General features: G+C 39.2%; 1 protein-coding gene across 11 annotated transcripts in view; it reads right to left on the bottom strand.

Annotated features, from left to right (window-relative positions):
- Positions 1-2,236: 2,236 nt before the first annotated feature.
- The window catches only part of OXR1 (oxidation resistance 1), a 397,147-nt gene continuing 381,308 nt past the window's right edge, over positions 2,237-18,075 (bottom strand). For all 11 annotated transcript variants that reach the window (XM_089776181.1, XM_089776183.1, XM_089776186.1 and 8 more), the window contains 5 exons: positions 17,504-17,626; positions 14,505-14,657; positions 7,034-7,129; positions 6,355-6,428; positions 2,237-4,073 (listed from right to left, as the gene is read on the bottom strand). In XM_089776181.1, coding sequence (XP_089632307.1) covers positions 3,938-4,073; positions 6,355-6,428; positions 7,034-7,129; positions 14,505-14,657; positions 17,504-17,626 — 582 coding nt within the window. In that variant the 3' untranslated portion in view covers positions 2,237-3,937. The remainder of the gene's footprint in view (positions 4,074-6,354; positions 6,429-7,033; positions 7,130-14,504; positions 14,658-17,503; positions 17,627-18,075) is intronic.

Here is an 18,075-nt window from a genome sequence, read left to right on the forward strand (position 1 = left end):
AGCTGACAGCCCAGACGCGTCCGGGCTGTCAGCTGATCGCGCGCTCCGCAGCTTGGCTCTGCCTTGCCCCCCCGCCCCTCCCCCCGTCTGCAGACCAGGGGGACCGGGGGGGGGGGGGGGGCAAAGCAGAGCCAAGCCGCGGAGCGCGCGATCAGCTGACAGCCCGGACGCGTCTGGGCTGTCAGCTGGCCGGGCGCTCCGCGGCTTGGCTCTGCTTTGCCCCCGTCCCCCGTCCCCCTGGTCTGCAGACCAGGGGGAGGGGGGGGAGGCAAGGCAGAGCCAAGCCGCGGAGCGCCCGGCCAGCTCACAGCCCAGACGCGTCCGGGCTGTCAGCTGATCGCACGCTCCGCGGCTTGGCTCTGCTTTGCCTCCCCCCCTCTCCCTGGTCTGCAGACCAGGGGGAGGGGGGGGGCAAAGCAGAGCCAAGCCTCGGAGCGCGTGGGCAGCGGACAGCCCTGTCCGCTGCCCACGTGTTCCGCCGCTTTGCTTCCTCTCCCTGGTCTGCTGGAGACCAGGGAGAGGAACGCCCCGTTCGTAACTGCGGATCCGACATAAGTCGGATCCGCGTAACTCGGGGACTGCCTGTACTTAAGTTAGACTTACTGGCCTACAAATTGCCAGGATCATCTCTGGAGCAGTATTTTGGTGTCAAATTAGCTAGCTTCCAGTCATTTGTTACAGAAGCGGAGTTAAATGACAGGTAAACAAGTTACAATTAGTAATTGTGCAATTTCATATTTGAGTTCTTTCAGAACCTCCTTTAATGACACCTCAATCTGAGACAATTCCTCATGTTAAAAAGAATTGCAAACTTCAGCCATCTCCCTCATGTTCTCAGCTGTGAAGACTGATGCAAAGAATTCATTTAGCTTCTCTGCCATTTCTCCACATACATTGTTAATATCTTGATCATATAGTAGCCCCACTGGCTGTTTAAGCAGGTTTCCTGCTTCTCACGTACTTAAAAAAGTCATGGCGGTCCTGGACCTCAATCTCTTACCTAGGCTACGTCTACACTGCACATTTCAGAATAAGCTATTCCAGAGTATTTATTCTGAAATAGCTTATTTTGAAATAGCTTGTGAACACTGCAAGGAAGCCTCAAAATTAGTCTGAGGCACACTTCCCTAATGTAGACATGCTGTCTCAATTTAGAGCCCCAGGAGGAATAACTTAAAATGGCCCTGGTGAGGAGCTATTTCGAAATAGTAGAAGTTGAGTCTACAGACGCCTTATTTCAAAATAGCTATTTTAGAATAGGTATTATTCTTTGTAGAATGAGGGTTACAGAAGCTGGAATAAGCTGTCTGTTATTTTGAAATAACGGAATTGCTGTGTATACACTCGCATAGTTACTTTGGAATAATGGCTGGTTTTCCAAAATAACTGCTGTGTAGACACACCCCTAGTGGCCTAAATTTGGCCTCCAGAATCTCTCTCCTATCTTTCCCTATATCATTGGGACGGCCAGCTCCTCCACAGCACTGCACATAAGTCTGTCTAAATGTCTTGAGTGGTCTGCAACAGTTGCACCAGACAGGTAAGACACTAGGCAGTTCTAGTCATTGCAAACCCAGCTATCTATGTTTCTAATGATCAAATCCCCCTATTACTTATGCCTGTCTCTTCCTCCCCCAGTGTGAAGGGATAACATGCCACTATTTGAAAGGAGGGTCCCAACTATGGAATTATTCCCCTCCGCTCCACTTGGATGTTCTCCTTCCTTGATTGCAAATTTAAATTAGCTATACTACAATCAGATGTCTAATTCTGCAATTAAAAAAATTAGAGATCACGCAGCAGAAGGAAAAAGTGATGGAGAATTTGGCATCTAAACTCTCAGGAACTGATAGTGTTGATAACATATGTTACATATACTCTTTAAGATAACAAAAAAGTAATCTAAACTACTGTTTTTCATTCTCAATGTCATGAAAGATGAAATATTGAAACGAGAGTTTTGAAATATTTACTCTTCCTTTAGTTTCAAACACTAGAAGAAACTATTTATTTACACTATAGATCAGAATATACCTAAATTAAAAAGTGGTAGAGAGAAAGTGAAAAGAGCAATAACTGACCATTTGCCTAAATAAATTCAAACAATTTTAATTTTACATTTATTTAGATTTATTCGCTATCTATCTATCACCGCATACTACTTCAAGTCCATTGCACGATTGTTTATAGTTAGTCTTAATTCCACAAAGACAATAATACCACTGTGGAAGACCAATGGGGAGAAAAGCAATTTTAATGTATTTACAGTTCCTTATTTTTGTAAACATTTAATCTACATACTGTACTAAGTTCTATCAAGGGTAAAGAGCTATACATAGACACAGGAAATGAGACCCTGTATTTCTATTCATACTGAGCATTAGCATATTATAGATAGAACCTCTGCCCTTTTTCATTAACACAGCAGTAATCTTTCTCCAGATAAGTTTTAAAACTTTTCAAAGAACTAAATATACTGAAATACTATACAACTACATCTATCTAAGCCAACCCATTTGGCTTTTATTCCATTTCTAGAATAATTTAAAGTGCTATAAGCAACCCGTTAATCAACACTTTTCTATGATAACAAAACTGCTTTTAAACATTAATTTACAAGATAATATACAATGTTCATCTGGAACAGCTGAAATTTCAGCACATAGTCAGTCACTGTCACACTTATAACAGCTTTTTGCATAACATAGAACAGAAAGCTTTGAAAATAACTTTTGTTGAGCTGTTATTGCCACAATGGCTTATCAGTTTTCCTACAAAAGTGAACAAGAGCTACTTAGTGTATTCTAGCCTGTCATTTTTTGAGGTCACATGACAGTAATTTTGCATATTCCACAAGTCTACTGAGTTACAATATTGTCTACCTATAGTACATTACCCCATTTTATCAGAGCTGGTGCTAACTGTAGTTTACAACATAAATCCACTCAAAAACATCACAACTATTTTTTTTTCTTTTGGACAGGAATAAGCTATGTTCTTGGAATTGATGTGCTACAAGGCTACAACAGTATAACTATAAAACAGTATATATCTGACACTTTATGTTGAAGAAAAAATACGTTGGTTTCATAGTCCCTGTATGCATAATGATTTACCATAGCTACAAATTTGTTCGCTGCATTTTACTTGATTAATCCATGAAATTCAGTGGAATTAACACACATTCTCATATTCCCTTTTTACATTTTTAAACACATAGCTCAGTGCTGTCCTCATTTGTCCCAAACCTGCAGATCATTAACAGCATGTGCAAAGTATTCTAATACAATCAGCACGTAACTAGAACTTGTATTATATCATGTAACTGACATGTATTTTCTAAACATGGACATTAATAAAACAAGTGGCACTTCTGAATTTGGATGAATTGTCTAACCAGATCTAGGTGTAATGGTATGCTCCAATACAGAATGCTAAACTTCTTGTCTAGCAGTGGCACCATGTGAATTAATTAATAAGCGTTCTGAACCAGTGTTTGTAGCATTACGTCAAATCACCATACTTAAAACTTCCTCTCTTGCAGGCCTCCATAGGGACAGCTCCATTTAGAGATACAGTTTTAAAAGAAAAATAATCTTAATTGAAATGCAGAAAAGTAGACTTAAAGGGATCATAGGCAGATGTGTTGGGGTACACTGAAGGACAGATAATTTGGGAGGCTGGCTCCACAATAGCAAGCTTAATTTAACGGATATTTATTTTCAGTCCATGTGGACGAGACTCATAGAAATATTTTAAACTCATAGTAAAGTATGACAACTTAAAGTATGCAATTTCAAAACTGTATCTGGATCACCAGGAAGGTAGATTTAAAGCCATAGTATATAAATACTATATTATATTGCTGGTAGGGCTTTTTGAGCTGCACTGATTCATGCCAGGTTTGGGACAACAGCCTGTAGAGACAGTTATACACTTATTCAAAAGCCCAGATTTCAATATCTTGGATAATGAAGTCTTCTCTCTTAGAAAGTGTGTGATTCCCAAACGTTTTACAAGAGTGACTTCTTCCATGGTAGAGATCTCCATCAAGCCAAAGACCAAATTCACCCCTGGAACATAAACAATTATATAAAAATAATTCATGAAGGAGAACAAAGTTAATCTTACAAATGTAGTTAGAGTAGCTAGAATTATAAATTATAAAACATGATTCCCCTGATTCTTCCGATTTCCCAAGTTCCCTTAAACATAGCTGAACTTGAAGCCAGAAGGTTTTTTTTTAATATGACAAAAGATTTGTAAGTATTTCCAGGATTCTGCAGTATCTACATTAGATTTACATAATTTAATATTTTAAAATTACTTCTAAATTAAAGTTTCTTTTGTGGAAGAACACTAATAATCAAGAACAAAATCTTTGTGCTAGAAGATCACAGAGTGATTTTAAAAAATATATATAAGTAAAAAATATGAGCATTTCATTTGAAGGAAAACAAAGATTATGGGACACCATTTCTAGGCTTGCCATTATATTTCCTAGGTTTACCTAAAACAGATTTTTGTGACAAAGTATTTCTTGGGACATATTGGTCAGAGTGCCAGTGTTGGGACACTAACCTGGGACTCTGGAAACTTAGTGTTCATTTTTTTTTATTTTGCCAAATAGGCAAGTTACTAGGTTTTTCAATTGCCTTGCTCATTATTGATTTCCTTTCAAATGTTAACATCTTATATCAGTTTCAGATAAGTGAGTAGAGGTAAAAAAAGAATTACCTTTTTCTGTCAGTGGTGTTCTTTGAGATGTCTTGCTCATGTCCATTCCATATTAGGTGTGTGTGTGCTTGTCTGTGTTGGAAGTTTTCCCCATAGTATTATCTGTAGGGGACTGGCTCTGGTGCCCTCTGGCACTGTCAGGTATAAGGGGCACTGCCAGCTCCACTCATCCTCAGGTCCTTATTGCCAGAAACTCCAAAATTTGGAAAAGAGGGCAGGCCACAGAATGGACATGCGCAGTACATCTTGAAGAACACCAGTTATGGAAGAAAGTAACTATCTTTTCTTGGTTGGAACCTTGGTGACTGCAGCCAGTGGACTGGCATCAGAAGTCCAGCCATCTACATCTCATGATACGTGACTGGTACCAGGACATTGAATGGGACCAGGAAGTATCACAGACTGGTTGCTAGGGAGAATCTCCCAGCATATGGCAATTCCCTTCTTGAAAACCAATGGTGGCATGACGGCCAGTGGCTTTGGTCCTCCAACTGATCACGGGAGCTGTGGGGACACTGTGGGTTGCTCCTAGTGCTCCTGCATGTTCCTTGATGGGTCTGTGCTGGGTCACTGGCAAGGTATGCCTTGAGTTCTGCGGTTGGTGCTGCCTGAGGTTTGGTATTTCTGAGATGTGGCGGCCCCAGGAGGGTTAGCAGTGGCAAAATATCCGTTGTGATAGGGAATGGTGCAACTGACGTAGACACTGGGAAGTCCTAGGAGATCTGGGTACCAGAGGAGCTGGTGTGGGTGGCATCAGGATCTCCTCACCTGCCTGGAGCTAGTGGGGCTCTGCATCACTATTTGGACTCGCAGGTGATTTACAGAATGGTAGGCTGCACCACTTGAACTGAGCTGTGGCTTGTCTTCTCAACAGGGGTGCTATGCTGCCCAGCATAGGTTTTGGTTCACCCCAAGCCCTGTCCTTTCCTTTGAGGGTACTAGGAGATTATCTTCTTACAGTCTTTCAGATTCTTAGTTGGAGCCTTAGATGGAGCCATTTGTCACTTATATGCCCAAGCGCCTAAGACAGCTATTATGGGGATTACTAACAGGCACAGGCTGTTTGCAGTAATTGCAAGGTTGAAAGCCTGGGAAACAGGGCATGTCCCACCCCCAAGTTGAGTCCTATTTGGGACTAATGAAGACTCTAAATTACTGCTAAGTATAACTAACTCAGCTATTAACTACACACACACACACACACCCACCCACCCTAATTTACAGGTTCTACAGGATCACAAGAATGGAGAATAAACAACGCTAGCTGACCCAGTGGATGTTCCATGCATTGCCACTGGCAGCAAGGAAGAACTGAGGGTAGGAGAGCTAGCGGCACCTCTTATGTTATTTCAGAATAGGTCTCCTACGGAAAACTTACTGCACCAATGCAGGTAATGAACACACACACACATACTATAGAATGGACATGAGCAAGCACTCATTTTCTTATCTAATATTGACAGATACATGCACACACGCACTTTTAATTAGCTTTAAAGCTATTGGGCCTTCAGATTTCTAAAATTGAAATACCAGTTTTACTGTGTACATAACATTACACAAAGCCCATTGTAATACATTTTTCACAGTGGATAACAGTCATAAATCATGACTTACCCTCCCCCACCAAAAGCTAGAGAGTCCATGTCTCCTTTAATAAAAAACATATTGTCTCCTGTCCATTTGAAGACCTAATTGAAGTAGAGAATAGCAAATTAAATATTTTAAAAATTGAATTTTGTAAATTTCAAGTGTTGTTGCACTATTCCCGACATAGATATCTGCCATGATTCTAGTGAGAAAATCCACAGCTCTAGATTGTACAGATATTTAAAGTGAGAAATACGGATTAGTTCCAGGGAACAAATTCACCTCCAGAATAATGCCTATATACACTTGTTTAGCTTCTTTATCTTTTCAAATCCAAACCCACCTTGGTCATTAACTTTTGTTTTGATTACTTCAACTGCAACTTTACTAGTCCTAATTAAACTACAATATATGTGGAATGCCACAACTATTACTATACCACTAAATTCAAGTACAAGGATCATCCCAGTTTCTATTAGTTTCTTTTGACTTCACATTATATGCAGAATGCAATTTAAGTTTTGCTTATTCATTTCCTGTCTTCTCAGTCTTTTCCCTTTCCACTCCTTTGCTCTGCATTAACTCCAGATATTTTTTCCTGGTAGGTGCAGGTCAGTTCTTTATCATCCCATGAAACACAAGTTCTTGTAGTCAATATTGTTGACACTAATATCGAATGGTGAAATAAGATGTACAACCTCCTTACCTCAAAATCTGGAGAGAAAGTAAACAGAAAAGTCTCTCCAGTTCCATAAAAGCAGTCACTCACTTTAAAAGGTTCAGAAGCTAGTGCACCAAAAACCTATAGGAGAAAGAAAAGTTGAGATGAAAAATGTAAGTAGAATGCTGAAGCTACACAGTCTACACTGCATCTACAAAACCTTTACAGTTTTGTTCATGAAATCTCTCTCATTATATGGGTTTCTTGCTTGCTTTTACAACTTTAGATGTAGGGACATTTAAAACCGGCTTTTGGGATGAGCACAGAAACCTCAAAAGTTTAAACAGTACCAACTGAAATGAAGATGTCGTTTCACTTTCAGCCTCTACTGGTAAACAAAATGTCTCACGTGCCATATGCAGAACCCCGATGGGCAGCTAGTTGTCCATTAATGTTCTACTGTAATCTTAGAGCAGGAAGAATTACTTGTCAGAGAAATACTGGGAGGAAAACAAACTGAGATCTCATAACTGATAATGGAAATTAAAAAGAACAGAAGCTGCTCCCATATGGGTTATACTCTGTGAACCAATTATTTCATGATTCTAGGTGTTTTGCCTTTTAATTCTCTCTATTGTTTAAAGGGTACACAAACTAATTTTGTGCAACTCAATTAAAAAAAGATAACTTAAAATACAACAAATAGTCTGGGAGCACTTTAAAGACTAACAAAACATGTAGATAGTATCACAGTTTATCCTGTACAGATTAACTTGGCTACCCCCTAAAGCAATTAAAAAAGATTTAGATATTTTCATAATATTATTGGCAGTCTTGCTGAAAAAGTCTGGCAGATACCATCTAAGTTTTATTGACCCATAATCAAGCTTGGTTATCAACGCTGATTCTAAAGTTTAAAAAAAACCACCACCACACACACTTAACTCACTAGTTGGAAGAAACTATGCCCCTGCTAATTCCCAACTTCAAAGAGTTTCATACAAACAGATTCAGATCAAATGATGCTAGCAATCAGTGTCATTTACAGAACATAAGGAAACTATTTCATGGATAGCACCTTATGTGTCTGAACAGCCCTACTTCAGTCATATTTTACTGGTTTGTTTTTTGTTCAAAGTATACTTCAGTGGTTTGGTTTTGGCCAAAGGCCAATTAATTGAATTGCTTATATCTTCCCACACAAGTTTAGTCAATGGAGGAAAAAGGAGTGGCCCACACTCAGGTCCAATTGACTTTTCTATTTACTCTTCAGTCTGACCTAAGATGAGAAGTGTTTGAGCAGATGAGAGGGGAAAACCCAACAACCCTGTAGATGGATTATATAGTTCATCTGATTCTAAGATTTCTATTAACAGGTTTTTTCTCCTAATACAGTATGTTTTTACTATGTTGAAACAAACAAAAAGCATTTTACCTCAGACTCTACTTCAAGGAACATTTTGTATGTTTTCTGCCAAAGGATGAATTCACAAGTGTTTCATTGATCTGACCTACTGAATTTGACATGTCTTTGAAACACAACAAAAAGGTGGAAAATTTTTTGAAAGGTAGCAAAATTACTGAGTCCATAAAGTTCATCAGGGCTAAGAAGAATCAGGGTCATTTCAGTCACTTATAAAGAAGAAATTTACCTTCTAATCCCTCAACAGGGACTACAAACAGTTTAATAGATATAGATAACTTCTGACAGGAAGAATGAAATGAAATTGGCAAAACATAAATATTCAAAAAAAACATACTCTACAGCACTGCTCCTTTTTAACTTTTTTCCAATATTGTGCTTAAGAGCATAGGCACCAGTCCAAACATATAAAGCTGGTACAACAATAAGCCTTGTTGTCCATGTCATGTTCTTGTGCTCCCCCCCTCCCGCCCCATTTCTCAACTATTATTCAGGGACTAATAATACCAGGGAAGATAATGGAGCAAGTAATTAAGGAAATCATCTGTAAACACTTGGAAAGTGGCAAGGTGATAGGCAACAGCCAGCATGGATTTGTAAAGAACAAATCATGTCAAACCAATCTGATAGCTTTCTTTAATAGGATAAAGAGTCTTGTGGATAAGGGAGAAGCGGTGGATGTGGTATACCTAGACTTTAGTAAGGCGTTTGATACAGTCTCGCATGATATTCTTATCAATAAACTAGGTAAATACAACTTAGATGGTGCTACTATAAGGTGGGTGCATAACTGGCTGGATAACCGTACTCAGAGTAGTTATTAATGGTTCACAATCCTGCTGGAAAGGCATAACAAGTGAGGTTCCGCAGGGTCAGTTTTGGGACCGGCTCTGTTCAATATCTTCATCAATGATTTAGATATTGGCATAGAGAATACCCTTATTAAGTTTGCAGAGGATACTAAGCTGGGAAGGATTGCGACTAATCTGTAGGATAGGGTCATAATTCAAAATGACCTGGACAAATTGGAGAAATGGTCTGAGATAAATAGGATGAAGTTTAATAAAGACAAATGCAAAGTGCTCCACTTAGGAAGGAACAATCAGTTTCACACATACAGAATGGGAAGCGACTGTCTGGGAAGGAGTACGGCAGAAAGGGATCTAGGGGTTACAGTGGACCACAAGTTAAATATGAGTCACCAGTATAATGCTGTTGCAAACAAGGCAAACATGATTCTGGGATGTATTAACAGGTGTGTTGTGAGCAAGACACGAGAAGTCATTCTTCCGCTCTACTCTGCGCTGGTTAGGCCTCACTTGGAGTAGTGTGTCCAGTTCTGGGCACCGCATTTCAAGAAAGATGTGGAAAAATTGGAGAAGAGCAATGAGAATGATTAGAGGTCTAGAGAACATGACCTATGAGGGAAGGCTGAAGGAATTGGGTTTGTTTAGTTTAGAAAAGAAAAGATTGAGGGGGACATAATAGCAGTTTTCAGATATCTTAAAGGGTGTCATAAGAAGGAGGGAGAAAACTTGTTCATCTTGGCCTCTGAGGATAGAACAAGAAGCAATGGGCTTAAAGTGCAGCAAGGGAGGTTTAGGTTGGACATTAGGAAAAAGTTCCTAACTATCAAGGTAGTCAAACACTGGAATAAATTGCCCAGAGAGGTTGTGGAATCTCCATCTCTGGAGCTTTTTAAGAGTAGGTTAGATAAATGTCTATCAGGGATGGTCTAGACAGTATTTGGTCCTGTCATGAGGGCAGGGGACTGCACTCGATGACCTCTCGAGGTCCCTTCCAGTCCTAGTATTCTATGATTCTATGACTAAGTTAATCACATTTTAGGGGAAACTCTGTATCTAATTCTGTATGGCCTGACATCCAGTTCTTTGAGTACTTGTGGCAACCCTTTGCTCCAGTACTATTTTACCAAACACTGTAAGCAGTAAACATGCTCATAAATCACCACAGCAGTAAACTTACTACTACAACACAAAGCTGTATCAACTCATGGCATGCTACTATGGCATTGGTAGTGCTATAGTCATAGCAGAGCCACTATCAACACTAATGATGTGGGATGATTTCTGATTATTATTAAACTGGAAGTCATGTAGAGTGGCAGCAAATAGTATTTTGGGGCTCTAATTTTCATGAATGGTGCTCTAGTGAAAAATGTGGTTGTCTGTGCACAGAACTGACTCCTAGCCAGAGGAACAACTACCTTTGTTACCTCACATTGCTGTTATTCTCTCCTTCTCTGATCAACTGTTACAATCCAACTGACACAGAACCTCTGGACTCCAACACTCCACCTGGTTCTCACAGAGTGATGTTTCAAAGAAAGAAACCTCTCAACTAGCTGTTCCCGTCACTTCACACTGACTCAGCCATTGTAGGTTTCAGAGACAAAGAGTGACATTCCTGGAATCTTATACAAATACCGTGAATTTAAGTAATTAAAATAACCTTTCAGTACTGAAGAACACCTTACAACTTCATAACATGTTTACTTTTACATTGAAGAGTCGTTTATATGTTTTCAAGAGTGGCTTGTATGTCTGCCTGACAAAATGGAATCTTTAAACAATTCACATATAGTGTGGCCAGGTGTCCGGTTTTGAACTGGACAGTCCAGTATTTGAGCTTTCTGTTAAGAAAACAAATTGAGAAAATATAAATATCCGGTATTTTCTAAATAACATGTAATGTAGATTATGACGTAATGTCAAGTGTGTCCGGTATTTTTGTTGAAACCACCTGATAACTCTATTCACATAACCTTCCCTTTCAGAATCAGATTGTAACTGGACCTTACAACGGGGGGTGGGGGGGGGGGGGGGGGGTGGAGAGCATGGAAGGCACGTAGGGGAAGCATGCCAGCAGTAAAACTTCTAGTGCTTCATACAAAAGCCACTGAAGTTGTAGCCTGAATTAAGAGGAGATTATTCTCCTGGTGCACATGTCTCCAAGGGGAAAGGAAAAACAGGAACAGGTGAATTATGGCCCTATAAATATCTTAGAAAACAACCCAAGCTCAAGCAAGAAGATCAAGATATGTACCAGGTGCAACATACATTGTATCATCATGGGGATGAGAGCTTGTATATTTGTTTTGTTTTATATATCTGCATTATGTAAAATGCAAAGCACTATTTTAAAGACAAATTTCTACATCACACTGTAGATCTCCTGTAAATATTTTGACAGTGACAAGAATTAAAATAAAGCCCTCTGCAGTGGAGAGGAAACAGACGTGTATTTTGTGATACATGTGGGACTTAGACTAAAGTTATTCTCTTTGTCTTGGAACATTTCACAGTTTAGGAAATCTAAATTTTAATCAACTTTAATGAAAACACCCTTAGTAAGGAAAATATGTACATGGACTTGGAGTGAAAGTTGTGTTTCATACTGAATAGAAACAAATACAATTTATAAAAATAAAAGTTATTTTTACAGAAGTAACAAGACTCATTTTAAATATGAATCTTAGATATATTTTAAACAACCACACATATTAACAGGAAGCCACAGAATACAAAGTAATTTATGTGCCAGACTCAGACTGTCAGTTTTCTTTAAAAAACAAAACTTTGGTGGCTAAGGTATACACAAATGCTTTCAGAGCTGGTGGACTACATCCAGTTTCAAAGCAACATGTAAGATATTTTGTACAGTATAAAATATGCATCTCATCAAGCATTCCTCTAGCAATAAAAATGCTGGTTTGTGAAAACTCTTGTAAAGTTATTTTTGTGACCTCTACACTACCATGCTGGGCATTTCTGCCAATACACTACAGAAGAATCTCAGAGTCACAAACTGAGAGTCAATCACACCTCATTTGGAACCAGAAATGCACCATTAGGCAGCACAAATGCAGTACTGTATTAAACTATTAAAAAAGAAGAAAGTAGCATTTTTCTTCTGCATAGTGAAGTTTCAAAGCTGTATTAAGTTACTGTTCATTGTAAACTTTTAAGAGAACAGCAATCATGTTTTATTCAGCGTTACACACAACCTCCTTTCCTAAGGTGTTCATAACTCAGAGGTTCTACTGTGTCAACTAACCGTATTGTATTTTGTATTTCTGTTTCAGATCATCACAATATAATTTGTGGACAAAGAAAAGCCAGCAACACATACCCGTAACAGAAATAATTTCAGGATTGTGCAAACTGCAACATCTAAGTTTTTAAACTCCTCACTCCACCAGAGGAGTTTGAAAACTTAAATGTTGCAGTTTGCATGAGCCTGAAATTATATCTGCTGATTTGAAAGCATAACAACAGCTTCTGTAAGTAGTACAGCGAAGGACAAAGTTACCTACCTGACAGTAACTGTTTCTTTGGAATGTTGTCAGCACAGATTCCTCTTCTGGTGTGTGAGCTCAGATTCTTTTGGCCAGCAGTGTACAGTTAGGCCATATTTTCACACCCCCAACCATCCCTTAGTTACCTCATCAATTCAAAATCTAGAGGGAAGAGCACTCTATAAATATGGGGCCATGAAATCCATGCTGACAACATATCCTGAAGAACCACAGATCCCATATCTTGTGGTAGGCAGAAAGGGTTCTTAAAGTTTCTCAGTACCGAGTGGCATGGCAGCTTTGCACGAGGGACAAGTTTTAAATCACAAGATTTAGGATAGGTCTACATTATGAGGTTACCCGTTATGTGAATAATATAGATGGAATGGACATAACTTAGGCTGACTTATTGCAGGGGCTACACATTGTCAGGTGAAATGCTCCTATTGACTTACCTTATTGCTTCTCATTCTGGTGGCATACGAGAGTTTATGGGAGATTATGGGAGCAGATTTTCACTTGACCTGCTAAATCCACCTCCAGTGGATCGATCACTGCAGCATTAGTGCACACAAGACATTAATGTCAGCCAATACTAGGGTTAACACATAATCTAATATAGATTACGTAGCTAAGATCTTTCTCTCTTTTGTGTGTAATACACCACAGCTTTTGTCAACAGGCCAACTATAAACTATAAACACAGGCTAGCTTAGGTTAACAACTAACTGCACAGTGAGCTAAGTAAGCAGACACTGCAGGGGCTCTGTTTTGATACCACAGCAGGGGAGAAGGAACTGAGGAATGGTTGGGCCCATTCCATCATTTACGTCCTGGGGTGGAGGCATGTGCACCAGAAGTGGAATTCCCAAAGACTATCACTCAAAGAATTGATTATACAGCACTGAAGCTACCATAAATATATCTTTGTCAAATGGAGAGACGCTCTAATCAATACAGTAACCTCAAGATGACCGTTCCTTATATGTGCATATCTATCACTAAGGCTATGTCTAGACTGCAAGCCTCTTTCGAAAAAGAGCGTCTATACTGCAAGCAGTACTTTCGAAAAAGCAAGACGCTTTTTCGAAAGAAAGCAGTGAGTGAGTCTGGATGCTCTCTTTCTAAAAAGCCCTGTTGGCATTCAAGAACGCCTTTTTTCGAAAGAGCACTTTCGAAAAAAGGCGTTCTTCCTCGTGAAATGAGGTTTACCGCCGTCGAAAGAAAAGCCGCGTTCTTTTGATTTAATTTCGAAAGAACACAGCTGCAGTCTAGACGCAGGTGAAGTTTTTTCAAAAAAAGGCTACTTTTTTCAAAAAAACCCTGAGTCTGGACACAGCCTAAGGGAATGGTACAGAGATTGGTTACCTAAGGCAAAAAAGTTGGTAATGTGCTCTTAGACAGCAAAGACTGTATATCTTTCCCAGTTTTTGGGTAGGATAATGATCCTGTGCTTTATCAATCCTCTGATACTCTCAGATACCTAGTCCTCATTTTATTTAAGATACATTAAAATATTTCGTCATAAAATGTTAGAGAAATTGCTACAGTCGTGGTTTGACACTGCATTTACTTCATCAAAACGTTTGCTGGAAAAATAATGCCATTTTCAAAAACTGCTCGCACAAAGACACAACTGTAACACCAGTATACAATCATGAAATGGAATAAGCTTAACACAGGCGCTTTTATTACTAAAACACACTGATGTTTCAGCTGTTCAGCTATCATTGAAAGCAGCAGTTCTGATTTTTTTTTTACCATTATTTCCATACCTGTCCATCACTATCCTTGATAACCATTAGTACAGGAGTGTCCAGCCCCAACATAGTTCGATACAACGTCTTCAAGCTCATGCCATGTTTTGTAGTGCTGTAGACAAGAGTCCATGGATACCCAATGGTTCGTGGAGGAAGGTGTTTTGTGAGCTGTTAACGAAACAATGAAGATTCTCTTATGCATTAAATAATTACATTTACTTGATATACTAAGTGGGACTGAGGCTAGATTGTGTTTTACTTAGCTTTTCAGAAACCACTTGAAATAACCTTTCAATATATGCCAAGCCCCCTTCTTGTCCTTCAAGAAGTCCCAAAAACTTATTTCCTCCAGAAAGTGTTAATAGCTGTAAAACCGTCTAGAATGTACTCCAGATATTCTAAGCATCCATCAACAAGTTTCTAGCCTTTTTTAAAAATTTTTAAGCTACTTTTCTATTAGAGCTGTTAAGTATGATTAATCAACTCATGAAATTAACTCAAATTAATTGTGATAAATCACAGATATAAACTGCACTGTTAAACAATACCAATTGCAATATATGAAACATTTTGCAATGTTTATGTACAATTTCAAATATATTGATTTCAATTACAACAGAGAACACAGAGTGCATAGTGCGTACTATTATAATAAAAAATATGTTTGCACGGTAAAAATGATAAAAATACTATTTTTCAATTCACATTACACAAGTACTATAGTTCATTCTCTATCATGGGTCACTTACAAATGTAGATTTTTGTTACATAACTTCACTTGATCAAAATATACAACTTTGGCACCTACAAATCCACTCAGTCCTACTCCCTTGTTTGACCAACAAGTTTGACCAACTGCAGTTTGACCAACAAGTTTGTTTGCATTTAAATGAGATAATGCTGTCTCCTTGTTATTTACAATGTCATCTGACTTGAGAACAGGCATTCACTCAGCATTACTGTAGATGACACTGCAAGATATTTTTGTGCCAGATATGCTAAACATTTACATTTTTCTTCATGCTTTGGCCATCGATGATGCTGTTTTAAATACACTTTATATTTTGTCAAATCTGCAATGAGAGTAGCTAGCAATGTGAAATTTCTAAAGATAGTTACTGGACTCGACCCAAAGTTTAACAATCTGAAGTGTTTTCCAAATTCACAGAGGGATGAAGTGTGGTGCACACTTTCAGAAGTCTAAAAAGTACCACACTGACGTGGAAACCACAGAACCTGAACCACCAAAAGAGAAAATTAACTGTGTGCTAGTGGCATCTGACTCACATTATAAAAAGAACATGAATCAAAAGCACAGCTACGTCCTCTGGAATGGTGGCTGAAGAATGAAGGGACATATGAATTTAGCACATCTGGCATGTATATATCTTCTGACAATGGTTAAAACAGTGCTATGAGAATGCCAGTGTTCTATTTTTGAATGCATTTATTTTTGTATAAAAATCTACATTTTTAAATTCAACTTTTATGATAAAATAGATTGCACTACAGTACTTGTATGAGGTATATTGAAAAATATTTTTACAGTGAAAATGTGTAATCTAAATAAAGTATTTCACTCCTTATATTCTGTATTGTGATTGAAAAATATTTGAAAATGTAAAAAAATAACCAGAAATATTTAAAAAAATGTGTTCTATTAACAGAATTATTAACCATAGCATTTTTTTAAAAATCACAATATTAATTGCAATTAATTTTAATAGCTTGATAGTCATACTTTCTATCTAAATGGAAAATAGAATTTTTAGAACAATAGTCTTCCATTGAAAGCTGTGGTTTTTCACTCTCTACATGTAATAATATATGGCTCAGGTTTGCATTCAAGACAGCTGACATCTTCATAGTCCTCTCTCAATATTGAAGGAATACTGGAGCAGGAATAGGAGCAACAGTTCAATCAGAGTGGATCCTCCTCTAAAAATTACATATACCTTTCATATCCACACACTGCTTCAACAGACGCCATATCGCACTACTCAGAAAAAGTGACAACATATTCTCATTGCTATTTCTCCCCATACCTACACAGTGAGATTGATTCCCTGTAATGAGGCCAATGGAGGCAAATGGTCATTTACAAGAATGCTTCAGGTAGCCATACCCATTATAGCCCCAATGCTAAATGTAAAAAAGAGGGGAGTGAAGAAGGTGTCTTTGTTTTATGTCCATCACCCTTGTCCTATGTGTCAAATCTCCTCTCCTGTCAATATGATTAACTTGAGGAAGATAGTGATAGTATAACCCATATTGGAAACTTGGATGTCATAAGATGGGTAGAGTGTGTGCGCATGTCAACTGCAGGTAAGAATATGGGGGCAGAATTAAGATTGATGCAAAAACCTTAACTGTGCATTTTTAAAAAAAGTTATGATGGTCTATTGCAGTGGTCCCCAACGTTGCGTGGCTGCCGGGCGCCCGGGGGCGGGGCCACCCACGAGCTGCGCGCCTGGGGGTGGCACTGCGCATGTGCCGCGCGCCCGGGGCAGGGGCCGGCAACGCACCCCAGGCCGGCACCGCGCATGGGCCGCGCGCCCGGGGCCGCCCACGAGCCACGCGCCCCAGGCCGGCACCGCACATGTGCCCTGGGGCCGGGGCTGGGGCCGCCCACGCACCCGGGGCCGGCCCTGCGCATGTGCCGCGCGCCCATGGGAGGGGCCGCCCATGCGTCCCGGGCCTGGAGCCGGCACCATGCGTATGCCGCGCGCCGGGGGCAGGGCCAACCCAGATGTTTCAGCGGGCGCCCAGAAATCCCCCGGTGGGCGCCATGGCACCTGCGGGCACCGCGTTGGGGACCACGGGTCTATTGCTCTCTTTTTAACCATGTATATCGTTCATTAATTCTTTTGTATTCACTTGTGTTTACATTGTAAACTCTTCAGAATAAGGTCCTTGCTATTTATTTGCTATACTTCATCTGACACAAGATGCTCAGGATACTTACAGAATATAGATAATATTGTTCTATCAACAGTTTTATTTGAAAACCATACCTTTTCAATTTGGTCTGACTGTAACAATTCACTGGGATCACTAAGATTTGGCCGAAATGCTTCAGGCTCCAGGTCTGTTTTAATATTTGTGGCCTGCTTTGAATTTATGTCTTCCCTTGTTATCTGCAAGGTAGGAGGAAATAAACATTCTAGAAGGTATGTTAAGCATTCACAATTCTCTTACAGAAGTATTAATCAGTATATGTCACATCTTCTTCACTGTGTTTTTGGATTGGGTTTAACTCCTTGGAATTTTATATTAAGTTTGCTATATTAGGTATCTGAAATATTACACTGAAATTACTACTTGTACATGTACTCTAATATTCAGAAGAAAGTTATTCCTGTTTTTTCACAAGCCTTCGAGTTCAGGATTGAATTTTACTGTTTACTACAATTAAAAGCCAAAGTACATGATCTCAAGCACCACACAAATCATATTGTTTTTAATAATAATAAAGGGGTTTGAGTTGTACACATTTTAAATGCAGAAACAGTTCATTTCAAATGCTTCATACTCATCACTCAAAAGCTACAGATTTTAAGCAATACCTAAAGAAAAGAAGTTTTAA

This window comes from Pelodiscus sinensis, chromosome 2 (assembly GCF_052426305.1).
Source record: "Pelodiscus sinensis isolate ZL-2025 chromosome 2, ASM5242630v1, whole genome shotgun sequence".
Classification (NCBI taxonomy): Eukaryota; Metazoa; Chordata; order Testudines; family Trionychidae; genus Pelodiscus; species Pelodiscus sinensis.